This window comes from Dama dama, chromosome 31 (genome assembly GCF_033118175.1).
Source record: "Dama dama isolate Ldn47 chromosome 31, ASM3311817v1, whole genome shotgun sequence".
In the NCBI taxonomy this organism is placed as follows: domain Eukaryota; kingdom Metazoa; phylum Chordata; class Mammalia; order Artiodactyla; family Cervidae; genus Dama; species Dama dama.
The window spans coordinates 47985489-48012135 of NC_083711.1; the positions used below are offsets into that span (position 1 = coordinate 47985489).

Consider the following 26647-nt stretch of genomic DNA (forward strand, 5'->3'; position numbering starts at 1 on the left):
AATCCAGGCCAGAATACTGGCCTTCTCCAGGGGATCTTCCTCACCCAGGAATCGAATGCAGGTCTCCCACATTGCAGGCAGATTCTTTACCAGATGAGCCACCAAGGAATGGCTCATCATGCTAAGATGAAGTTTTCTCATTTACATTTCTTTATAGCCTAAAGAATGTTTCTTGATACAACCGAAGGAAACAAATGAAGATGCCGCCAAGACCAGGAAGAGGAAAAAGGTAATATTAATTATTTTTTACAATGGTGTGGCTCTGCATGGTTCCCATCACACTGTTATATAGTGTACTTTGGTGAGGCAGTTGTTGTAATCCCCACTTCAGAGATACAAAAGTTGTAAAACTCATTGAGGTTTGGTGACTCTCTTAAGGTCACGAGTAATAATTGTTTCTGCTGGAGCTAAAAATAAATTCTTCGAATTCCTATTTCAGTCATGTGGATTACCAGGCATCTTTGTTACCCTGTGTTTTCACTGTGGTTAGAAGTCAGACATAGGTTTCTAATTCTAGAAGGGGCCCAGAGCTGTCCTGCCCTCTGGCCCCTCTGGATTTATCCAAGAAGAGAAATTTACCAACCTTCTTTTCTTAACCATTTCATTTTTAAAAAATCTTATATCTTAGAGTATTAATAAGAAAAGATTAAGCAGATGAAAGTAATATAAGTATAAGGCATTTCTGACTCTTAAGTTTGAACCATAATTTAAAGCAAAAGACTCCCCTTGCATTTTCAGACTTGCCTGTGAACATATGGGAAACTCTGTTGCTCCTATACAGACTTTCTTATGGCTCAGCCTTGAAGAAAGTGTGGTTAGCTTTGACCTTCTACCACTGTTGTGAAAACAGCAGTGTAATTCTCTCCCTGCCAAGAAGGGTCTACTGCTGTAGTCAGCAGAGGAAATATGCTTGGGATTAGAGGAAAGAAGATGGACTCAAACCAATTACTTAACAGCAAGCTTTTAGAAAACTGAGAGTGTGTGTGCATGTGTTTTCCTTGCCTGCATATGGCCAAATAGGAAGATGGGAGATGCCAAATTGGCTGAGGTTTGGCAAGTCCTTAAAGAAATGACTTTAACTTCTCTTTGATAGTTTGTACACTAATGGCCTCAAGAGTGTTACGTTCTTGGGGCTCAAGGTCAGAACTATAGCTAGATAGTTTAGCCTTGGCTGAGGTCTGGCTGAAATGTGCCCACTGATGACATTTTTTTTTTTTTTTTGTAAAAAGTTAATTCATTTGACAGAACTTTGTTCTTGGCAGTGGTATGAAACAGAAGATAGTATGGACGGAGGGGGAAAAATGTGGTGTAGAGGCAAAAAAAGAGGCAAGGAAGGGCTCTTTCTGAATTTTTGGTGAAATATTAGAAAGATATAAGAAGGGAACTTCATGATGAAAGTTAAGTGAACAATTTGTGTTCCGAGTACATTGCAGGCATTTAGTATATGCTACACAAATAAATTCAAATCAAAATAGATGCTGTAGAGCCTTTCCTGTTCTGCTTTTCCTGGGGCCAGTTCGAGATGTCTCTGCCAAGACTTGAGCACTGAGGGTCTTAAGCGCCCTTTTTCAGCATGCTCCTTTGCTGAGATTACTTCTGCAGCTCTTACTTTAATCCCAGAAGGCCAAACTGAAACTCAGTGCCTTAATAACCAGGTAACTCAAGAAATTCTCAAACTCTACTCTCCCAGAAATACACATTGTCTGAAGCTTAGAAAGGGGTTTCCATAAGCAACAAGGTTTAGGGCTTTTAGGGCTTCCTGGGTGAAAGTCGTAGTTGCTCAGTCGTGTCTGACTCTTTGCGACCCAGTGCACTATAGCCCACCAGGCTCCTCTGTCCGTGGAATTCTCCAGGCAAGAATACTGGATTGGGTAGCCATTCCCTTCTCCAGGGGATCTTCTCAACCCAGGGATCAAACCCAGGTCTCCCGCATTGCAGGCAGATTCTTTACCATCTCAGCCACCAGGGAAGCCCAAGGTGGCTCAGGGATTAAAGAATCGCCTGCCAGTTCAGGAGACATGGGTTCGATCCCTGATCCAGGAGGATCTCACATGTCCAAAGCAACTAAGCCTGTGTGCCACAGCTGTGGAGTCTGTGCTCCGGAGCCCGGGGCCGCAGCGGCTCCGCTCACGTGCTGAGGCCCGAGCACCCTAGGCCACACCCCGCAGAAAGAGCAGTCACCACAGTGAGGGGCCAGCACACCCCAACTCAGAGTAGGCCCTGCTTGCTGCAACCAGAGAAAAGCCTGTGCAACACTGAGAACCCAGCATGGCCAAAGTAAATAAATCAATAGTAAAATAAATAAAAATTCTAAAAAAGAAAAAAAAACCCACAAGGATCATTTACAGAAACTGACCACGTACCTGGGCATAATGCAAATATCAGTAACAGTTTTTAAAGAAATAGTATCATACTGACTGCAAGCTCTGTATATAACACAAGTGAAAGAATCACAAAATAAAATCAACACTTACTGACTTTTAACAGAAAATAGTACCAATTATAGACTCCTGCAAAATTTTTAGTTCTCCTAGAAATCATAGAGCAAGGAGTCTTTTAGATCATTCACTTTTCAAAGCAGTAGTTATGTCTAAAAAGTATCTTTCAAGTTTTCTCTAGTGTATTTATTAGCACTCCCGTTCACTCTTGGCCATCACCAGAACCTATTTACAGTTTAAATGCCAGAGGAATCAACCTATCCTCAGCCAAATGCCGCTCTAAAAATCTGTCTTCCCATTTTTACTTCTTTCTCATCAGAAGAAAATTACTGATATTCTTGCAAAATCAGAGCCAAAACCAGGGACACCTGAAGACCTCCAGCAGCTGATGAAGGACTATTACAGCACCAGTCGCTCCGTGATTGAACTAGAAGAACTAGCCCTCCCAGGTACGACCAGGCTTCCTGTTGTTCTTCCCTCCAATGAACGTATTTTCCGTGTGCTGGTACTCCTTTCCTGAACCTTATTGTTTTAACTGTTGGGTAATTTCTTCATTAAGATGCTAGATGGTATTTGTTCAATCTAATAGATTTGTAAATTTTTTTACTGCAAAGGTATTGGGTGTGTTTTGGGGGCAGATTTTTCAATGAATAAGAATCTTTAATAAGGATAGAAGTTAAATAAAAATAAAGCACACATTTAAAAGTATAGATGATTAATTTACTCATCCTTTATAGACAAGAACTTTAGCTTTAATAACATTTTAGTTTTGTTGTTGCCCTCATCGTGGATGTCTAGTTATCGTCCTGCTTTTAGGGTAGTATTTTAGCTTCCAACCAAGACTTTCTCAAGTAAACTGTCTAAAGAGATGAACAAAATTCTACACTTTTTAGCAAGGCTGACACCTCACCCTGTATGATTCTTAAATCTACTATTATATGAGATCTACTATCTTAGAATATTTATAATTAAGTTAAAAATATTGGAAAATTCTTTTTAAAACCAATTTTAATTAATTTCAAAATAATGACATAATCTATTACTCTTTTGTTCCGAGACTGAAGAAGAAAGATGTCATAAAATCAAACCACAAAAGGTCGGGCACCACTGCTTCAGATAAGCTAAGGCAATGGCAACCCACTCCAGTATCCTTGCCTGGAGAATCCCACGGACAGAGGAGCCTGGTAGGCTACAGTCCATGGGGTCGCTAAGAGTCGGACACAACTGAGCGACTTCACTTTCATGCATTGGAGAAGGAAATGACAACCCACTCCAGTATTCTTGCCTGGAGAATCCCAGGGACAGAGGAGCCTGGTGGGCTGTCGTCTATGCGCTCACACAGAGTCGGACACGACTGATGCGACTTAGCAGCAGCAGCAGGAATATCTAACACCGCTTTTGGAAAAAGTCAAAGGCAGCTTGATTTCCTTTTTCCATTACCACTGTATACTTTCTGGAGACTTGAGAAGCTGAAAAACAGTCCGTTCCCTGAATTTTTATAATTCTTTTATAAAATGATGTGTGCATGGTTGTTTTTTTTTAATGCACACTGGATTGGAGACACCAGTTCCCCTGTCTGTTCCTTTTCCAAAAGAAATGCCCTGTAGAGAATTGAAGGAACTCATTTCCACATGACTGAGTCCTGAAGTTTGCTACTTACTGAGCTCAGAAACCCCAGGAGCAATTAGAGACGGCTCTTCTAAGCACAGCGGCTCCTCCTGACTCCTCTGTCTCTTCAAGGTTTAACTGAAGTTTGATTTCACTGTGACTCAGAGTCAATTTCCCCTTCTAGTTCTTTGTTAGAATTGCAGAGAGTCCAAAGTCAGAAGAAATCTTTAAGGAGTCACTTGAGTTCCATAGTGAGTTTATATTATATCATCACTAGAGTTCAATAATATAGTTAGATAAGAATATGTGATCATGACTGACTTAGGGGAAAATATTTAAAATATGTTAAAAGAAGACTGTTGTAGCCAAAAGGAACAGGTTTTCATTTTTAGTTAAGAAATTAGGCCATTCTGAGTCACAGTGTAGGAAAACATCATAGGAAGGTTTTAGAGAAAAGGCCCATCACTACACTGTCAGGACCAAGACAGAGAGGTCGTCTCTGTTATTTGAAGGAGGGACATGCCATAGGTTATCAGAAGAGTCTCAGAAAGGGGCATATGTTACTTATATGGATATGAGTAATAAAATATTGTTCCTGTTTAGGTACAGAGTTAATAATACTACTTAATTGCTAGACCATGATCATCATTGGTTGATCAAGGCCCCTATGTTTTATTGCAGTTTGTTTCATTGTCTTTCATTGTGTTGTTGTGCTGTGTTGTGTTAATGTTGTATTTTGATATATTATTCCTGCTCTTCCCCACCCACACTCCAACTTCCTTTCTCCATAGGCATCAACTCTAATGGGTTACTGTTAGTTTTTAAATATGCATATGTCATGTTGTTGCATGTGGAAGCATCTTACAATTTATTTAAATGAAGTTGTGCTGAGCCTCTCATTCTCCTTCCCCCCCTTAACCCTTTTTCAGGATGCCGGTATAGCTTTATGTACATGTAGTTCATTGCTTCTAAAATGCTACATACTATTCCAATCATTTCATCTACCACTTAATGCTCATGCATTTTCTCCTATATGGATGTTTAGGTTGCTTCTAGTTCTCCAGCATCACAAATAATACTTGTATGAATGTTTTGAGTGTGTCTTTATAGACTACACGGGAATTTCTTTCCATATAAATGTTGCTTTCTTTCCGTTACACTCCAGGAATGTAATCCTGGGTTTATAGGGTATATGCACCTTAATTTTATTACTGTCCAGCATAGCAGTACCACTTTACACTTCCACCTGTAGCTCACAAGAATTTCCATCATCCTACCTTCTCAGCAACACTTGGTAGATTGTACATCTTTTTAACAATTGCCATTCTAATGTGTATGTAAAATGTTATCTCCTCTTATAGTAATTTGCATGTCTATGCTGACTGGGCGTCTATGCTGGGCGTCTCCACAAAGATCCGTGAGCTATTTCAGGTTTACCTTTGTGTATTGCCTATTTCCATGGATTTGAAAATAAAAATGTTTCATTAATCCATTGAATGATACAACAAGCTTCTATTTCACTACTCTAAAAAATGATGGACAGTTAAAAGTCTTATTGTTGGTGCTGCTGTTGTTTTAAATGCTAGACAACACTTTAAAATAAATGAGTCCTCAACTCACTAATTTTGTACAAACTATTCAAGAATACATCATTCACATTTAATGTTTCGAGTGTGTGTTTGCAAAAATCCCCTACAAAGTATGCTTCTCATATTTCTTAGACTCCTGCTTCCTCAAGGCCAATGATTTAACTCACAGTCTTTCATCATATCTAAAAGAAGGTAAGTAAACTCATTTTTTAAAAAACTATTCATCAAATTGTTATTTCCATTAAAACATGAGGGCTGTCTCTTTAAAATAAAAACTTTTAAAACCTCAAATTTAAAATGAAGTTTCCATCCTAAGTGGATTTTAAATTAATGTTTTTTAGGTCCATCTTGATATTAATTTTTATTTACTTTAATTTTTTCTTGTTTTTCTCTGGTTTGGGGGATTTGAGTTTTGGTCTTGTTTTTGTTGTACAGCACTTGGAATCCAGAGAATTATATTAGTGTTCTCGTCCCAAGTACCTCATCAATTTGATGTTTGACTTGGCACAAGTTACTGAGGACTCCTCCAGGATTCTATTTTGTTATCTGAAAGACAAGGAAGTGGGACTATAATCTTGACCCAAACTCTGAGATTCTGAAATTCTGTTCCCATGTTCAGAACTCAGACCATGGCTATTGCTCAGTCTGACTTTGTCTTTTTAATTGTACGTAGGCAGTGATAATTAAATTATTCATGCTAGATAGTCATTTATTGTGAACCAGTAATGAACTAGTTTAGATACACTTAACATTCTTTTTTCAAATTCTAACCAATTCCGATGACACTCAACTTGAGTTCATAAGCCTTTCTTAGCCTCAAATACAGCAATGTAAATGCAGGTAGTAATAGAATCAGTCTCACTGGATTATTAAGTTTTCTTTGTCTTTCTTTCTTTTTTTTTTTTTTTTTTTGGTACAAACTGTTTTTGCTTAGTCCTAAAACTGGTCGCATTTAGCTACTTGGCATATTATATTGTGGTGTAAATTAATGATGTTCCATTTTAATATCTAGAATAACCAGAGAATAGTATCTAAACAATGCTCATTATGTTAAATAATAATGAAGTAGTTGGAGAATATTCAACTTTGGAGGCCTTATTTTGCTACATGTAGGGTAATGTTTTTCTTACGGTCTCTTTTCAGTCTGCCCCAAATGGGTGAAACTTCGGAAAAACCACAATGAGAAGAAATCAGTCCTAATGCTGATTATCTGTGGCTCTGCCATCCGAGCTCTGGAGCTCATTAGGTTGGTTGGGAGCTCCACCTGTTCTATTTCGTGAATGTTTTCTGAGTAACCGATATATGCCAAGCTGATATGTTCTATTTGCTGGCAATGTAGCAATGAACGAAATACACAGAGTCCCTTCTCTCATGGAACTTACTCTCCAGTGAGGGAGACAGATGATAAACAAATAAAATACGTACTATAATGTCAAGTGGTGATAAGTTATGTAAGAAAAAAACAAATCATGGCCGAAGAATAGAAGAGAATGGGGGCTGCTTTTAAAAGGATAATTGCAGAAGACCTCTCTTAGGAGACTGACATTTGGACAGAGAGTTGAACACAGTGAATGAGAATGCCAAGGAGATGTCTGGAAGAAGAGTGATCCAGGCAGAGGGCATAGTAGGTACAAAAGGCCCTGAGATGGAGTGCTACTGGAGGATTTTGAGCAGAGGAGTCATGTGATCTGAATTATCATTCTAAAGGATCACTTCGGCTCCTGTGTGAGCCTCTACGCTTTGTAGAGGGCAAGGGTAAAAGCTGGGAGATTATACAGGCAATAACCTATTTGGAGAAATAAATGAAAGAAAAGATCTAATTTAAAACCATATAACAAGAAAAACTAGAATACCAACTCATAAACCTCTCAAAATTTAGATAAAGAAAATATTACACAAGGGATGCAGAACATCTTAAACAGAAAGGTGAACCATGTTGTTAAATTGGAAAATTTGATGTAAATATATGTTTACCTAGAATAACCTACACATTTCATAGATTTCCAATGAAACTTCTATAAAGGTGTTTTTTAAACTAGATAAAGTAGTTCTAAATTCATATAATATAGAAGAAATAATAGCTGTGAAAATTCTAAAAGAGAATGCTAATGAAGGCCTATAGTATCCATCAGATTGTTTTATTAATAACCATATTGCAAAGTCTCAATGATCACAACAGTATGGAACTGGCATGTGCATGACAGGTCAAAACCGTGGAGCAGAATTATAAATTCATAAGCAGACCCGTATGTATATGTACAGAATGTGGCAAAAGTGACAAGTTAGTAGGGAAAGATAGATTTTAATAATTGGTGTTGGAACAACCAGGTAGCCATCTGAAAAAATTAACTTGGATCCACATCTCACTTCTTATACCAAGATAAATGCCAAATGGACCAGAAATTTAAATATAAAAATTATATTTTATAGATAATTTGTAGGTATTTTACTAAGTGCTTTCACATACCTTTTCACTTACTGTAGCTTTTGTAGAATAAACAAACAGGCTTCCACTGAATCTGTAATAACATTCAGTATTCAAAGAAGAGCCGTCAGAGTAAAACGGGGTTTACTGGGACTCAACCCTCTCCGGGGGCCAGGCTTTTGCTTAGCTTTGACCAGAGACAAAACAAAGGAGAATCCAAGTCCTGAAGAAAAAGGAACTTGATCAAATAGACTAAGGTGCAAAGTAGATTCTTGGTAGTTATTTAGCCTCTATTTTTCTAAATGAAGTAATCTGACCATAAGTAGTTTTTAACGATTGTTAATTGTGCTTCAAATCCTTTCCTGCTTGGCACTCACATTAAATTGTAAAATTCCCTCTCAGTAAAACAGAAGTGTTCCTTTTTTCTGCTCTAAACATAATTGATCCTCAAGACTCATACTGCTTTTGGACAGCTGTGCTTGCTGGCTCTGAAATCGTTAAGAGTTCACATTGACTTTCCAGTGTTTGAAAAACTACCACTGCAGAACTTATTTCAGATTCAAACACTAGTGACAAAGGGGTTGGCCTGAAGGTGGCTTCTTAAACACAAGTCTTCGCGTTGGTTTGCGTACACAAATGCCTTTCTGAGGGCGTGGGAGCACTGTGGTGTTGGACCTCACTAGCCAACTCTCAGTGTTTTCCTGTGTCTTCAGTAATATTCCGATCCATGTCAAGGTTAGGTGACTTGCAGAAGGTGACTTCTGAGCAGGCACAATGAACCCTATTCATAAAGGTGAATATCGAATAATTCTAAATTTTGTAAGATTACCTGTTCCCTTGAGAACCACAAGCTATATTAAATATGTCCCCTAAATTGTCTTCTTAGTTAACCTCGCCACGGAGAAAGCTCACATGTAGGTACAGACTCAAGTGTAACAGAATTTGTATAGAATGAGTCACTACTTTGTAAATTCATATATTCCCACTGGTCAGTAATATTTCTCAAGTATAATAGTGATATATAAAGGAGAGTAATATCCCAAGCAATATTCTCCCACGTTCTCATCCCAAACACCAACTAGAAGATTGTTCTTTTATACCCAGTTTTAGATATTTATACCCGAAGCATTTCCACATATAAAATTTTACAGATAGGTTCACTCTGCAGAGTCAGTAAAAATGGGGGGCTCCTCTGAATGCAGGACACGAGCCCGCTCACCCTGAGACCTCTGGGCAGCCACACACAGACCTTTGTACATGGCCTTGGGCTCTGGGTAGCACAGGCTGACCTCACTGCTAAGATTCTCACAGCCAAATTTTGGGTGAGAACTATACTGCAGAGTTTGAAGATAAATTCTCTGCCAGGGATCTAAAATACAGAACTTTTCTATTAAAGGTGTTAAAAAACAAAATCCAACCAAGTAAATTAAAGATCAAATCGACTTTTTCAACAATTCGTGGATCAGGCAGCATCCCATCTAGCTACTAGAAGGGCACTCTGAGGGGTTGTGCACAGTGGAAGGTTTTTTGGAAAAATGGTGGAGCAAGGGGAGAGCAGAACGACTTATTTTTAGGCCAAAACATCTTTTGGGGTGGGGGAGGAAGCAGCAAGGTTTTAGCTTCCTTTGGGGGTCGGAGAGGCTCACAGAACAGGTTACCTTGCTGGGGCTTGACCAGAAATTTCAGACTGGTTGATTAAGATTACATTTCTGAGAGAAGTTGAAACTGTAGTTAGACCAAATATTAAATCTGGGTTCAGTATCATGAGCTTTTAGCATGAGTGATACCATATTGGGACTGTGGTTTTCATTTTAATACAAGTAAAAGGCAAGTGCACATGTTTCAGTAATCAAGGAAACCCAAGTAAAGTTAACCTTGTGTCTGAAAGTTAAAAGCCAACCCAGATGCAGGCCTGAATAAAGGCCACCCCACTTTTGTTCCAGTGATGGGCTGAAAATCAGGATTTCTGTGTATGTGTGTATATCCACATATGTATATACATATATACACACATAAATATGCATATGCTTTTAAATAAATCAAAGTGTAATACATAAGTAGTTGGCATGGCCCTGAATGAGTGAGTTTTCTTATGAGTCAATCTATTTCTTCTCATTAGGTCAATGACCGCATTCAAAGGAGACAGCAAAGTTATGAAATTATTTGCCAAACACATAAAGGTAAGCAAGGGCCTGTGGTTCCTGGTGAGAGTGGAAGTGATGCCTTGGGGGCCCCTTCAGACCTGTTTGTTCACTTCAGCCGCTTCACCTTAGCTTCTTAGCTAGCTCCTTGGTGCCTCCCTTACACATCTAACACCCAGTCTGGGTTTCTTTGCATTCCCTGCCTTTGTCCCCACAGCAGTCGCCAGTCCTCTGTGCTCTGATACTCCTGTCCAGAAGCTGAGGCTTGACCAGTTTTCTAGGGAGACGTTCCCTTCTGTCTTGATGTTAACCGTTGCCCTGGAAGTTGACCCTAAACAGGAGGAGCTCCTTGTGCTGTTTTACTTTCTTAGCTTTTAGATTAAATGCTCTAAAACTGGGCTGTGGTTGAACTTTCCAATGACTCTTCTTTTCTCTCTTCTCCTCCATGTTGAAATAGGTCCAGGAGCAGGTAAAATTGCTGGAGAAGCGTGTAGTACACCTGGGTGTAGGAACCCCAGGGAGGATTAAAGAACTCATCAAACAAGGTATGAAAAGAGGTAGTGATACTCCTACTCAGAGCTGAGTGTCCGCCTAACCCTGTGTGAGTCTGGGAAACCACGTTTGTGATGCAGTGACACCAGACCTCTGTGTTTTTAGTTAATTCAGGGTTGGAATCTCAGCCTTTAGTCTCGAGAAATCAGCCAGCAGCTGTAGTGCAGTGGGGAATGATAAGGACTGTTGCAAACGACAGTGTAGGTGCCCATCTAAATACTCACATTCCAATTGCCTTAAGCAGGTTGGTGGAGTCACAGTTTATTACACCAGTTTGCAGCCTCTGGACTTTGTAAGCTACTGTGTTGAGTGTTTCCCTCTCACTTAATTGAGTCTTGGCTCCCCAAGGCTCCCATTCCAGTCGAGGGCTGGTATAGAAAATATGTTGAAAGAAAATGCAGTTTCTGTGGATGAAATTCAAGTATTCTAGAACACTTCTCACGAGCTCATTTCCTTTTAGTACTTTACCCAGAAAGTATTCCAGATAGCATCCACTGGTGGGATTTTATAGTTTGATGACTTTCTCAAAGCCAGTAGCCTAAAAACCTTTTGGCCTCCTGATGATCTTAGTATATTTTTCTACCTGCCAGACAGATTAAAGTATTTATTTTAAATGCTCATTTCCAAATGACTTGCTCAAAACTTTATTTTATAACTGTCTGGAGCTGTTCCTTGATTTCTGTGTGTCTAAAAGTAATGTGTTCATCAACATAGTATCTCAGTATAGAGATGGTCTTTTACCTGGAAGCAAAAAAGAGCTAAAAATACTAATATTTCTCGCCAGATGAAAACCAGGCATAAGCGAACCCACTGTATGCAGAAGTCTGTGCAATTACAAGTGGCAATCTTGGTAGACCCAGACAAGGAGAGGGAAACAAATACTTTTTGCATTCCTACTTGTCCTGAGTGCTGTGCTAAACGCCCTTACATATCTCATTTTTTTTTTACAGTAGAAATGTGTCCACATTTTTTTTTCATTTATTTTTATTAGTTGGAGGCTAATTACAATATTGTCATGGTTTTTGCCATACATTGACATGAATCAGCCATGGATTTACATGTATTCCCCATCCCGATCCCCCCTCCCACCTCCCTCTCCAGCCGATCCCTCTGGGTCTTCCCAGTGCACCAGGCCCGAGCGCTTGTCTCATGCATCCAGCCTGGGCTGGTGATCTGTTTCACCGTAGATAATATACATGTTTCGGTGCTGTTCTCTCGAAACATCCCACCCTCACCTTCTCCGACAGAGTCCAAAATTCTGTTATGTACATCTGTGTCTCACACAGCATCCTTGCAGGCTAGCATGCTTATTTCTTAAGAGAGGAAACTGCAGCTTGGAAGGGTTACGTAGCCCCTCCCAAGACCCTCTCATTCTAGGCCTTCCTGATTCCAGAGCCTTTCCCCTTCAAAGAGCTCCTGATCTGGCTGAAGAGATGAATGTACATAGAATGGGGATGACAGCAGTAAGTGCCAAGGGCCAAACCAGCTCTTGAGTCTGTATGAGTTGAAATGAAGGAGAGGTTATTTCGGCGGCTGAATCTGCAAGTAAGGCTTTATAGAGAAAGGAGTCTTTAACTGATATTTGAAGTATGGATAGGATTCAGATAGGATCTTTGAAGTATGGAGATGTGAGAAAAGCATTCAGGAATGAGAGAACAGCTGAATCAGAAGTGGACAGGTAGATACACAGTCTATATCCAGAGGAGGCAATATGTAAGCAATACAGTGTCAGCGAGAAGAGCCTCTGCTAGGGACTGAAGCCTCTGGATGCACATCCCAGGTCTGGCAGCTACCATCTCTGTGACTTGGCAACTTTCTTAACATTTCTGAACCTATTTCTTTATCTGAATGACAGAGATGGTGAATGCACTCACCTTATTGCAAAATTAGACTTCAGTTAAAGAAAGTAGGGAAAACCACTAGGCCATTAAGGAATAACCTAAATCAAATCTCTTACGATGTGACAAATAGATTCAAGGGATTAGATATGATAAACAGAGTGCCTGAAGAACTGTGGACAGAGGTTCATGACTTTATTTAGGAAGTGGTGATCAAAACCACCCCCGAGAAAAAGAAATGCAAAAAGGCAAAATGGCTGCCTGAGGAGGCCTTACAAATAGCTGAGAAAAGAAGAGATGCAAAAGGCAAAGGAGAAAAGGAAAGATACACCCATCTTAATGCAGAGTTCCAAAGAATAGCAAGGAGAGATAAGAAAGCCTTCCTAAGTGAACAATGCAAAGAAATAAAGGAAAACAATAGAATAGGAAAGACTGGAGGTCTCTTCAAGAAAATTAGAGATACCAAGGGAACATTTCATGCAAAGATAGGCACAATAAAGGACAGAAATGGTATGGACCTAACAAAAGCAGAAGATATTAAGAAAAGGTGGCAAGAATACACAGAAGAAATATACAAAAAAGATCTTCATGACCCAGATAGCCATGAAGGTATGATCATTCACCTAGAGCCAGATATCCTGGAGTGTGAAGTCAAGTAGGCTTTAGGAAGCATCACTATGAACAAAGCTTGTGGAGGTGATGGAATTCCAGCTGAGCTATTTCAAATCCTAAAAGAAGTGAAGGTCGCTCAGTTGTGTCTGACTCTTTGCATCTGTACAATCCATGGAATTCTCCAGGCCAGAATACTGGAGGGGGTAGCCGTGCCCTTCTCCAGGGGATCTTCCCAACCCAGGGATTGAACCCAGGTCTCCTGCATTGCAGGCAGATTCTTTGCCAGCTGAGACACCAGGAAAGGCCATCCTAAAAGATGATGCTGTTAAAGTGCTGCAGTCAATATGCCAGCAAATATGGAAAACTCAGCAGTGGCCACAGGACTGGAAAAGGTCAGGTTTCATTCCAATCCCAAAGAAAGGCAGTGCCAAAGAATGTTCACACTACTGTACAATTGCACTCATTTCACATGCTAGCAAAGTCATGCTCAAAATTCCCCAAACCAGGCTTCAACAGTATTTCAACCAAGAACTTCCAGATGTTCAAGCTGAATTTAAATAGAAAAGGCAAAAGAACCAGAGATCAAATTGCCAACATCTGTTGGATCATAGAAAAAGCAAGAGAATTCCAGAAAAACATCTACTTCTGCTTCATTGACTATGCTAAAGCCTCTGACTGTGTGGATCACAACAAACTGTGGAAATTTTTTAAAGAGATGGGAATACCAGACTACCTTACTTGCCTCCTGAGAAATCTGTATGCTAGTCAAGAAGCAACAGTTAGAACCAGACTTGGGAAAACAGACTGGTTCCAAACTGGGAAAGGGGTATGTCAAGGCTATATATTGTCACCCTGTTTTAACTTACATGCCAAGTACATCATACAAAATGCCAGGCTGGATGAAGCACAAGATGTAATCAAGATTGCCAGGAGAAATGTCAATAACCTCAGATATGCAGATGACACCACCTTTATGGCAGAAAGCGAAGAAGAGTTAAAGAGCCTCTTGGTAAAAGTGAAAGAGGAGAGTGAAAAAGTTGGCTTAAAAGTCAACATTCAAAAAACTAAGATCATGGCATCCAGTCCCATCACTTCATGGCAAATAGATGGGGAAACAGTGGAAACAGTGGCAGACTTTATTTGGGGGGCCTCCAAAATCACTGCAGATGGTGACTGCAGCCATGAAATTAAAAGACGCTTGCTCCTTGGTAGAAAAGCTATGACCTAGCTAGATAGCAGAGACATTACTTTGCCAACAAAGTTTCGTCTAGTCATAGCTATGATTTTTCTAGTAGTCATGTATGGATGTGAGAGTTGGACCATAAAGAAGGCTGAGCAACGAAGAATTGATACTTTTGAACTGTGGTGTTGGATAAGACTCTTGAGAGTCCTTGGACTGCAGGGAGTTCCAATCATTCCATCCCAAAGGAAATCAATCCTGAGTATTCATTAGAAGGATTGATGCTGAGACTGAAGCTCCAGTACTTTGGTCACCTGATGGGAAGAGCCACCTCCTTAGAAAAGACCCTGATGCTGGAAAAGATTGAAGGCAGGAGGAGAAGGGGACGACAGGACAGGATGGTTGGATGGCATCGCTGACTCAGTGGACATGAGTTTGAGCAAGCTGCAGGAGATGGTGAAGGACAGAAAAGCCTGGTGTGCTGCAGTCCTTGGGGTTGCAAAGAGTGGGACACGACCGAGTGACTGAACAACAAGGGATACGTTGTGCCAGTAAAAAGCTAAACACAGTAAGCGTCACCCCTTAGGAACTCAACAAATACTAGTTACTACTTTTATTAAAGAGACCGCCTTTCTTGGTTGGAGACTTTACTGGCTGTAGTAGCCTGTACTTCCGTTGAAAAGCAAGTCAGATTTTGGAGGAAGGCCTTGCACAGTGATTGGCTGGATTTTTGTCTTGTGGCCCCAGGAGGGTGTTGAAAGTGAAAGAGCAGATGAGAGGTGCTCATAGTCCATCCAGGAGACAGGGAGTCAGGAGAGACTGGCGGGGCAGCCGGAGGGCCCAGGGATGCGCCATGGTTCTCCGCCGCTTAGCCGCAGGCTCACCTCTCCCTTGCTGTATTCCACATGCTTTGTATGTGTCACCACCACCGCCCCACCCCCTACCCCAGGCAACAGGGTCACTTTTCTCCATATTTAATATTTAAAAGAGAGGGAGACAGAGAAAACAAAGTTGTCCAGATTGTTGAAATTAGAGTTCTACAGAGTTGTGAAAACTCACTGTGAAAGCTTACTTCATCTAAGAAGTGGAAAAATCATTTAAGGAGCTGTTGATTTTTTTATAAAAGGAAAATAACTCTTCTGATTCTGACTGAACCAATGGTTTAATATTCATTGACTACAGATGTTAGGCTATATACAAAGTGTTTAAAGAGAAACAATTCCATCACTCTAAAAACTGAAAATTTAACAAAGTAATTCAAATGGCACATAACACATTTTATGTAGCTGTTTATGACTTGAGATGTTTATATATATGCTATATTAAGGAGAGTTTCTAAACGTCAAAGCTATCCCATAACACTTACAGACAGAATTGTATTGTTTTATTTAATAAGGGGATTTTCTAATTATAAGAGCCTTTGTAAAATGCAAAAAGATACAGAAAAAAAATAAGTTACTTTAGAGATACCACTTATCAGTTAGTATTAATTATATATCTTTCAGTCTTTTTTCCTATGCATTTGTCTATATCTTTTTACAAATGGAAATCATACTGCATATCATAACTTTATAATTGTCTTCTCTACTTAATATGCTTCCCTGGTGGCTCAGACAATAAAGAATCCACCTGCAGTGTGGGAGACCTGGGTTCAATCCCTGGGTTGGAAAGATGCCCTGGATGAGGGCATGGCAACCCACTCCAGTATTCTTGCCTGGAGAATCCCCTTGGACAGAGGAGACTGGCGGGCTGCAGTTCATGGGGTCACAAAGAGTGGGACATGACTAACTACAGCACTCAATATGTCAGTATCTCATGAGAACTTTCCATGTCATGAAATAGTTTTATTTTTTCATTTTTAGTGGCTGCATAATATCCTGTTGAGCTTTTTTCCAGTTTAGCAGAGATATAATTGACATATATCATTGTATCAACCGAGGTGTGCATGATTGGTACATGTGATACCTGTGAAATGACTACTACAATAAGTTAGATTGACACCAGTCACTTCACATAGTTCCATTTTTTTTATCATGGGTACATGTGATACCTGTGAAATGATTACTACAGTAAGTTTGGTTAACATCAGTCACTTCACATAGTTACAATTTTTTTTTTTTTCTTGTCATGAGAACTTTTAAGATCTACTGTCTTTAGCAACGTTCACATGTACAGAGTAGTGTTGTTAACTGTAATCACCATGCTGTATTTTACATTCCCAGCACTTATTTATCTTGTAACTGGAAGTTTTTACCCTTTGACCACCTTCAGCTATTTTTTTCCTGCCTCTCACCCCTGGCAAACACCATCAATCTATTCTCTATAGCTATGAGTTCATTTTTTGGTTTTGTTTCTTTTTTTTTAGGCTCAACATATAAGTGAAATAATACAGTATTTGTCTTTCTCTGTCTGACTATTGCACTCAGTTTAATGCCATCAAGGATCACCCATCTTGTCACAAATGGCAGGGTTTTCTTTTTATGGCTGAATAATGTGTGTGTGTGTGTGTGTGTGTGTGTGTGTGTGTGACAAAGAACATTGATATTCTTTTTTTTTTTTTCTAGCTGTGAAAGTTTTCCACTTTTTATTTTTCTTTTTCACTTAAGGTTTATGTTAGTAAAACATATTATAAAGTATAGTTTATAATCATGAAATTATTAATAGTTTTAAACAGTATTTCTATATTGCAATTAAAAGCAAAGTCCTTTTAATAATATTTTGGAGACTATATTTTTCTTTATTACAAGAGGAAATATTTTCTTTTTCTTTTTTCTGTTCGAAGTTTAGAATACTCATGCTTCCTAAAATTTGGATAGAAAGTATGTAATCTTTTATTTATTTTTTTTTCTCTTTCTTTTTTTATTTATTTTTTTTTATTTTTTATTAGTTGGAGGCTAATTACTTCACAACATTTCAGTGGGTTTTGTCATACATTGATATGAATCAGCTATAGATTTACACATATTCCCCATCCCAATCCCCCCTTCCACCTCCCTCTCCACCCGATTCCTCTGGGTCTTCCCAGTGCACCAGGCCCGAGCACTTGTCTCATGCATCCCACCTGGGCTGGTGATCTGTTTCACCATAGATAGTATACATGCTGTTCTTTTGAAATATCCCACCCTCACATTCTCCCACAGAGTTCAAAAGTCTGTTCTGTATTTCTGTGTCTCTTTTTCTGTTTTGCATATAGGGTTATCGTTACCATCTTTCTAAATTCCATATATATGTGTTAGTATGCTGTAATGTTCTTTATCTTTCTGGCTTACTTCACTCTGTATAAGGGGCTCCAGTTTCATCCATCTCATTAGAACTGATTCAAATGAATTCTTTTTAATGGCTGAGTAATATTCCATGGTGTATATGTACCACAGCTTCCTTATCCATTCATCTGCTGATGGGCATCTAGGTTGCTTCCATGTCCTAGCTATTATAAACAGTGCTGCGATGAACATTGGGGTGCACGTGTCTCTTTCAGATCTGGTTTCCTCAGTGTGTATGCCCAGAAGTGGGATTGCTGGGTCATATGGCAGTTCTATTTCCAGTTTTTTAAGAAATCTCCACACTGTTTTCCATAGCAGCTGTAATAGTTTGCATTCCCACCAACAGTGTAAGAGGGTTCCCTTTTCTCCACACCCTCTCCAGCATTTATTGCTTGTAGACTTTTGAATAGCAGCCATCCTGACTGGCGTGTAATGGTACCTCATTGTGGTTTTGATTTGCATTTCTCTAATAATGAGTGATGTTGAGCATCTTTTCATGTGTTTGTTAGCCATCTGTATGTCTTCTTTGGAGAAATGTCTGTTTAGTTCTTTGGCCCATTTTTTGATTGGGTCATTTATTTTTCTGGAATTGAGCTGCAGGAGTTGCTTGTATATTTTTGAGATTAATCCTTTGTCTGTTTCTTCATTTGCTATTATTTTCTCCCAGTCTGAGGGCTGTCTTTTCACCTTACTTATAGTTTCCTTTGTAGTGCAAAAGCTTTTAAGTTTCATTAGGTCCCATTTGTTTAGTTTTGCTTATATTTCCAATATTCTGGGAGGTGGGTCATAGAGGATCTTGCTGTGATTTATGTCGGAGAGTGTTTTGCCTATGTTCTCCTCTAGGAGTTTTATAGTTTCTGGTCTTACATTTAGATCTTTAATCCATTTTGAGTTTATTTTTGTGTATGGTGTTAGCGAGTGTTCTAGTTTCATTCTTTTACAAGTGGTTGACCAGTTTTCCCAGCACCACTTGTTAAAGAGGTTGTCTTTTTTCCATTGTATATCCTTGCCTCCTTTGTCAAAGATAAGGTGTCCATAGGTTCGTGGATTTATCTCTAGGCTTTCTATTCTGTTCCATTGATCTATATTTCTGTCTTTGTGCCAGTACCATACTGTCTTGATGACTGTGGCTTTGTAGTAGAGTCTGAAGTCAGGCAGGTTGATTCCTCCAGCTCCATTCTTCTTTCTCAAGATTACTTTGGCTATTCGAGGTTTTTTGTATTTCCATACAAATTGTGAAATTCTTTGGTCTAGTTCTGTGAAAAATACCGTTGGTAGCTTGATAGGGATTGCATTGAATCTATAGATTGCTTTGGGTAGAATAGCCATTTTGACAATATTGATTCTTCCAATCCATGAACACGGTATGTTTCTCCATCTGTTTGTGTCCTCTTTGATTTCTTTCATCAGTGTTTTATAGTTTTCTATGTATAGGTCTTTTGTTTCTTTAGGTAGATATACTCCTAAGTATTTTATTCTTTTTGTTGCAATGGTGAATGGTATTGTTTCCTTAATTTCTCTTTCTGTTTTTTCATTGTTAGTATATAGGAATGCAAGGGATTTCTGTGTGTTAATTTTATATCCTGCAACTTTACTATATTCATTGATTAGCTCTAGTAATTTTCTGGTAGAGTCTTTAGGGTTTTTTATGTAGAGGATCATGTCATCTGCAAACAGTGAGAGTTTCACTTCTTCTTTTCCTATCTGGATTCCTTTTACTTCTTTTTCTGCTCTGATTGCTGTGGCCAAAACTTCCAACACTATGTTGAATAGTAGTGGTGAGAGTGGGCACCCTTGTCTTGTTCCTGATTTCAGGGGAAATGCTTTCAATTTTTCACCATTGAGGGTGATGCTTGCTGTGGGTTTGTCATATATAGCTTTTATTATGTTGAGGTATGTTCCTTCTATTCCTGCTTTTTGGAGAGTTTTAATCATAAATGAGTGTTGTATTTTGTCAAAGGCTTTCTCTGCATCTATTGAGATAATCATATGGTTTTTATCTTTCAATTTGTTAATGTGGTGTATTACATTGATTGATTTGCGGATATTAAAGAATCCTTGCATTCCTGGGATAAAGCCCACTTGGTCATGGTGTATGATATTTTTAATATGTTGTTGGATTCTGTTTGCTAGAATTTTGTTAAGGATTTTTGCATCTATGTTCATCAGTGATATTGGCCTGTAGTTTTCTTTTTTTGTGGCATCTTTGTCTGGTTTTGGAATTAGGGTGATGGTGGCCTCATAGAATGAGTTTGGAAGTTTACCTTCTTCTGCAATTTTCTGGAAGAGTTTGAGTAAGATAGGTGTTAGCTCTTCTCTAAATTTTTGGTAGAATTCAGCTGTGAAGCCATCTGGTCCTGGGCTTTTGTTTGCTGGAAGGTTTTTGATGACAGTTTCGATTTCCTTGCTTGTGATGGGTCTGTTAAGATCTTCTATTTCTTCCTGGTTCAGTTTTGGAAAGTTATACTTTTCTAAGAATTTGTCCATTTCATCCAAGTTGTCCATTTTATTGGCATAGAGCTGCTGGTAGTAGTCTCTTATGATCCTTTGTATTTCAGGGTTGTCTGTTGTGATCTCTCCATTTTCATTTCTAATTTTGTTAATTTGGTTCTTCTCTCTTTGCTTCTTAATGAGTCTTGCTAATGGTTTGTCAATTTTGTTTATTTTTTCAAAAAACCAGCTTTTAGCTTTGTTGATTTTTGCTATGGTCTCTTTAGTTTCTATTGCATTTATTTCTGCCCTGATTTTTAAGATTTCTTTCCTTCTGCTAACCCTGGGGTTCTTCATTTCTTCCTTCTCTAATTGCTTTAGGTGTAGAGTTAGGTTATTTATTTGTTTTTTTTCTTGTTTCTTGATGTAAGCCTGTAATGCTATGAACCTTCCCCTTAGCACTGCTTTTACAGTGTCCCATAGGTTTTGGGTTGTTGTGTTTTCATTTTCATTCATTTCTATACATATTTTGATTTCTTCTATGATTTGTTGGTTATTCAGAAGCGTGTTATTTAGCCTCCATATGTTTGAATTTTTAACAATTTTTTCCCTGTAATTGAGATCTAATCTTACTGCAGTGTGGTCAGAAAAGATGACTGAAATGATTTCAATTTTTTTGAATTTTCCAAGACCAGATTTATGGCCCAGGATGTGATCTATTCTGGAGAAGGTTCCGTGTGCACTTGAGAAAAAGGTGAAGTTGATTGTTTTGGGGTGAAATGTTCTATAGATATCAATTAGGTCTAGCTGGTCCATTGTGTCATTTAAGGTTTGTGTTTCCTTGTTAATTTTCTGTTTAGTTGATCTATCCATAGTTGTGAGTGGGGTATTAAAGTCTCCCACTATTATTGTGTTACTATTAATTTCCTCTTTCATACTCGTTAGTGTTTGCCGTACATATTGCAGTGCTCCTATGTTGGGTGCATATATATTTATAATTGTTATATCTTCTTCTTGGATTGATCCTTTGATCATTATGTAGTGTCCTTCTTTGTCTCTTTTCACATCCTTTATTTGAAAGTCTATTTTATCTGATATGAGTATTGCAACTCCTGCTTTCTTTTGGTCTCCGTTTGCATGAAATATTTTTTTCCAGCCCTTCACTTTTAGTCTGTATGTGTCTCTTGTTTTGAGGTGGGTCTCTTGTAGACAGCATATATAGGGGTCTTGTTTTTGTATCCATTCAGCCAATCTTTGTCTTTTGGTTGGGGCATTCAACCCATTTACATTTAGGGTAATTATTGATAGGTGTGGTCCCGTTGCCATTTACTTTGTTGTTTTGGGTTCACATTTATACAACCTTTCTGCATTTCCTGTCTAGAGAAGATCCTTTAGCATTTGTTGAAGAGCTGGTTTGGTGGTGCTGAATTCTCTCAGCTTTTGCTTATCTGTAAAGCTTTTGAATTCTTCTTCATATCTGAATGAGATCCTTGCTGGATACAGTAATCTAGGTTGTAGGTTATTCTCTTTCATTACTTTCAGTACGTCCTGCCATTCCCTTCTGGCCTGGAGGGTTTCTATTGATAGATCAGCTGTTATCCTTATGGGAATCCCTTTGTGTGTTATTTGTTATTTTTCCCTTGCTGCTTTTAATATTTGTTCTTTGTGTTTGATCTTTGTTAATTTGATTAATATGTGTCTTGGGGTGTTTCGCCTTGGGTTTATCCTGTTTGGGACTCTCTGGGTTTCTTGGACTTGGGTGGCTATTTCCTTCCCCATTTTAGGGAAGTTTTCAGCTATTATCTCCTCGAGTATTTTCTCATGGCCTTTCTGTCTTCTTCTTCTGGAACTCCTATGATTCGAATGTTGGGGCATTTCACACTGTCCCAGAGGTCCCTGAGGTTGTCCTCATTTCCTTTGATCCTTTTTTCTTTTTTCCTCTCTGCTTCATTTATTTCCACCATTTTATCTTCTACCTCACTTATCCTATCTTCTGCCTCCGTTATTCTACTCTTGGTTCCCTCGAAAGTGTTTTTGATCTCATTCATTGCATTATTCATTTGTAATTGACTCTTTTTTATTTCTTCTAGGTCTTTATTAAACATTTCTTGTATCTTTTCAATCTTTGTTTCCAGGCTATTTATCTGTAACTCCATTTTGTTTTCAAGATTTTGGATCATTTTTATTATCATTATTCTAAATTCTTTTTCAGGTAGATTCCCTATCTCCTCCTCTTTTGTTTGACTTGGTGGGCATTTTTCATGTTCCTTTACCTGTTGGGTATTTCTTTGCCTTTTCATCTTGTTTAGATTGCTGTGTCTGGAGTGGGCTTTCTGTATTCTGGAGGTCTGTGGTTCCTTTTTATTGTGGAGGTTTTACCCAGTGGGTGGGGTTGGACGATTGGCTTGTCAAGGTTTCCTGGTTAGGGAAGCTTGCGTCAGTGTTCTGGTGCGTGGAACTTGATTTCTTCTCTTTGGAGAGCAATGGAGTGCCCAGTAATGAGTTTAGAGATGGGTCTATGTGTTAGGTATGACCTTGGGCAGCCTGTATGTTGATGTTCAGGGCTATGTTCCTGCGTTGCTGGAGAATTTGCGTGGTATGTCTTGCTCTAAAACTTATTGGCTCTTGGGTGGTGGTTGGTTTCAGTCTAGGTATGGAGGCTTTTTGACGGTCACTTATTACTTAAAGTTTCATGTAGTCAGGAGTTTTCTGGTGTTCTCAGGTTTTGGGCTTAAGTCTCCTGCCTCTGGATTTCAGTTTTATTCTTCCTGTAGTCACAGGACTTCTCCAACTATACAGCACTGATAAGAAAACTTCTAGGTTAATGATGAAAAGATTGCCCCCTGTTAGGGACACCCAGAGAGGTTCACAGAGTTACATGAAGAAGAGGAGAGGGAGAAGGGAGATAGAGATGAGCAGGAGGAGAAAAAGGGGGACTCAAGAGGAGAGAGACAGATCTACGCAGCTGTCTGTTCCCAGAGTGTTCTCCGTAGCCCAGTCACCTACAAAGATTCACAGAATTGGATTGGGAAGAGAAGGGGAAAGGAGGAAACAGAGGTGTTCTGAGGTAGAAAACAGAGAGTCAAGATTGGGAGAGAATAATCTTCGGTTTAAAAATAGGGCTTTTCTTCTTTTTTTTTTTTTTTTTTGTAAGGTTATAGTGTATTGAAAATGAAAATTAAGGAGTAGTAGAGGAGTACTAGAGGACTTTAAAAGAAATAAGAGAAAAAGAAAAATAGAAAATAGAAGAGAAAAGGAAAGAAAAAAAAAATTTTTTTCCCTAATTAAAAAAATCGTAAAAATCTATGGAAATGAAAGTTAAGGGGTAATGGGGGAGTAATAGGGGATTTTAAAGGAAAATAAAAGAGAAAAAAGAAAAAAAAGAAAAAGAGAAAAAAGTAAAATTATATCTAGGAGTTTCTCTGGAGCTGTTGCAGTCAGTGTGGGTTCAGCTCAGTTTCAGATAGCTCCTCGTTCCAGCTTACACTTCTCGATATCTACAGGCCCCTTCTGGTGTAGTTGGTGTTTTCTACAGGGATTTTAATCTGTTGCACCAGCCCCTTCTGAAGCGGTTCCCTTTGTTTATTTGGCTTCTGTTTGCAGGTCTCTTCAGAGCCTCATTTCCGCCCTGACACAGGCGGGCGGAGGTGGACTCTTATTCAGGTAGCTAGTTCCGTCGCTCTGCGGGGAGGGGCTGGCGCTGCGGGGAGGGGCTGGCGCCGCGGGGAGGGGCTGGCGCTGCAGGGAGGGGCCGACGCTGCCCTCTCCGTCTGCGCCGCTCAGGCTCCCGGCTGTTCTATATGGAGCGCGCCCGCGCTGCGGGAGGTTCCAGCCCTCGGGTGTTCCACAAAAGCGCGGAAGGAAAACCTGCGCCTGCTCTCTGTGCCTTCCCCGTCAGAGCGGTCCAGGCAGCCAGGGGCTCGGTGGGCGCACTCTCCCCAGGTGTGGCGCGCCCCCTCCCTTCCGCGGACCCAGTCTCAGTTTCCGCCGGCGCCAGTCGGGCGCGCGCCTTCCGCCCTCCGCGTCCCCAGCCCCAGTCCCCGCCCGCGCCGGTCGGGTGCCTGCGCGCTGTGTCTCGCCGCGACCTTCCCCTCCCCCCTGCCTCCTGCCTCCGGCGGGGCTGGGCCGGTCCGCAGCCTGCGAGCTCTTCTCTGGATTTTCTCGGTCCCTTTGTTCTGCGAACGGCCGGCAGTGTGTTCGGGCCGGTTAATTTTCTCTCTCTCTTTTGCTCTCCCACAGTTCAAGTTGGCAACTCACAGAAGCTCCCTCCGATTGTCCTCAGGGCACTCAGGCCCGGACCCTACCCCAAGCAATGCCGCCTAAGACTCCCTTCCCGGGACGGATCTCCGTCCTTAGCTCTTTTGTCTCACTTTTTATCCTTTATATTTTGTCCTACCTCCTTTCGAAGACAATGGGCTGCTTTTTCTGGGCGCCAGATGACCTCAGCTAGTGATCAGAAGTTGTTTTGCGAAGTTTGCTCTGCGTTCAGTTATTCTTTTGATGAATTTGTAGGAGAGAAAGTGGTCTCCCCGTCCTACTCCTCCGCCATCTTGGCTCCTCCCTAACATTGACATTCTTTATCCATTCATTTGTCAGTGAGTAGACACTTAGGTTGTTTCTGTGTGGTAGCTATTAGCAGTAATTTTGCAATGAACATGGGGGTACGATATCTTTTCAAGATAATGATTTCATTTCCTTTGGATATATACCCAGAAGTGGATTTACTGGGCCATAGGGTGGTCCTATTTTTAATTTTTAGAGAAACCTCTATACTGTTTTCCATAATGGCTACACAAATTTACAATCCCCCCAGAAGTGCACATGGGTTTCTTTTTCTCCACATCCATGCCTGTACGTGTTATCTCTTGTCTTTAGGTAACAGTCATTCTCACAGGTAAAAGGTGATAGGTCATTGTGGATTTGATTTGCATTTCCCTGTTGGTTAGTGATGTTGAGCTCCTTTTATATAGCTGTTGGCCATTTGGATGTCTACTTTGGAAAAAATATCTATTCAGTTCCTACACCCATTTTTAAATCAAATCATCTTCTTTTTTTTTTTTTTTTGCCATGGAGTTGTACCAGTTCTTTATATATTTTGGATATTGATTCCAAGTTATATGGGTGTTTAACAGTTCTATTAAGGCAGGATATTTGGGTTGTTTCTAATTTTTTTGCTCATGTAAGTGGGTACACATTTATCATCTTTTTAAGTAACCGTGCTTAAGTTTCTGGTGTTTTATTGAAATGGAAGAATTATTTTATCAAACTCCAAGCATTTTAAAGCTCATGTTACATCATGTCCAGTTGCCTTCCAGAGAAGCTGTACCTGTTTGCTATCCCACCATCAGGTCAATTATTTTTAAGGGAACACTATTAACCCATTGTCTTTCTTCATTTATATCATTTTTAATTTACAGAGAGAGTCTTAAATAAGAGGCAATGTAGTTATAAGAAGCATGAAAAAGTCTTTGGGGAAAGAGGAAATTACTGAAATAAACCAGTATTGAGGGGAAGGGCTGTGGGATAAAAGAAGGCTTTGTTATTTATGTTTCCAGGTGTGACAGCTTGGGGGAAGTGGGCAGAACGTGGGGAGTGGGGAAAAGCTAACTGCCCAATTCTGGGACCTCTGAGGAACAACCTGTGAGGTCCCCTTCCACCCCACATTTCAATATTGTCTCTAGATAGAAAGGAAGACAGTAGAAATGAGTCATTTACCAGTCTTTTCAAAGGACAGCAGACTTTAGAGCTCATTCATCTTAACTCTCTTTTCTGCCTGAAATTAACCTCCCAACCCTGTCCTCAACCTTCTGCTGAATCACCTTTTCAGAGACAGGTAGACTCTACTGGATTCAACTCCTCTGAGGGGTCCCTGCCCTGAACTGTAGGATCAGTTCTGTTCAGTTGCTCACTCGTGTCTGACTATTTGCCATCCCATGGACTGCAGCACGCCAGGCCTCCCTGTCCATCACCAACACCTGGAGTTTACTCAAACTCATGAACTGTAGGATACATCTTACCAAATTCCTGTCGGAATGAGACTTCACCCTCTGGGGCTTGGTGAAATAGAGGCCTGGGATTGATTCTTTGCCATCCCTTGAGCATTTCACAAGCTTAGCGAGAGCAGCTTCCCCGAGAATCAGTGATAAGATTATAAGGAGAGCAAGTCTCAGAGTGCTGCATTTGTTTTCCATCAGACAGGGACAGCACTTAATGTGCAGAGATTAGTTGCCAGTGTTGGGGGGATGGGATGGGGAGAAAAGAACAAATGAGGCCAAAAAAAAAAGCAACCAAAGGAATAAAAAATCCTTTTAATAAGCTTGTGTCATGAGTTTTTTAATGTAGCAATTCTCTGTCTCTTTCAGGTGGCCTTCATTTGAACCCCTTAAAGTTTCTGATTTTTGACTGGAACTGGAGAGATCAGAAGTTGAGAAGGATGATGGACATTCCCGAGGTACAGTGTAACCAGCAATCCAGCACTTCCCTTTAATCTTTTTTTTTTTCAATTTGAACTTGAGTTCAAACACAGCAATAAAGTCTTTGACATGGGGAGCCAGCACATTCTGGCCTTTGA

At 39.8% G+C, this 26647-nt stretch overlaps 1 protein-coding gene across 2 annotated transcripts in view; it reads left to right on the plus strand.

Annotated features, from left to right (window-relative positions):
• CMSS1 (cms1 ribosomal small subunit homolog) overlaps nt 1-26647 on the plus strand; it is a 390283-nt gene that overhangs the window by 362057 nt on the left and 1579 nt on the right. For both annotated transcript variants that reach the window (XM_061134416.1, XM_061134417.1), the window contains 7 exons: nt 158-229; nt 2758-2887; nt 5768-5827; nt 6779-6881; nt 10180-10240; nt 10659-10746; nt 26439-26527. In XM_061134416.1, coding sequence (XP_060990399.1) covers nt 158-229; nt 2758-2887; nt 5768-5827; nt 6779-6881; nt 10180-10240; nt 10659-10746; nt 26439-26527 — 603 coding nt within the window. The remainder of the gene's footprint in view (nt 1-157; nt 230-2757; nt 2888-5767; nt 5828-6778; nt 6882-10179; nt 10241-10658; nt 10747-26438; nt 26528-26647) is intronic.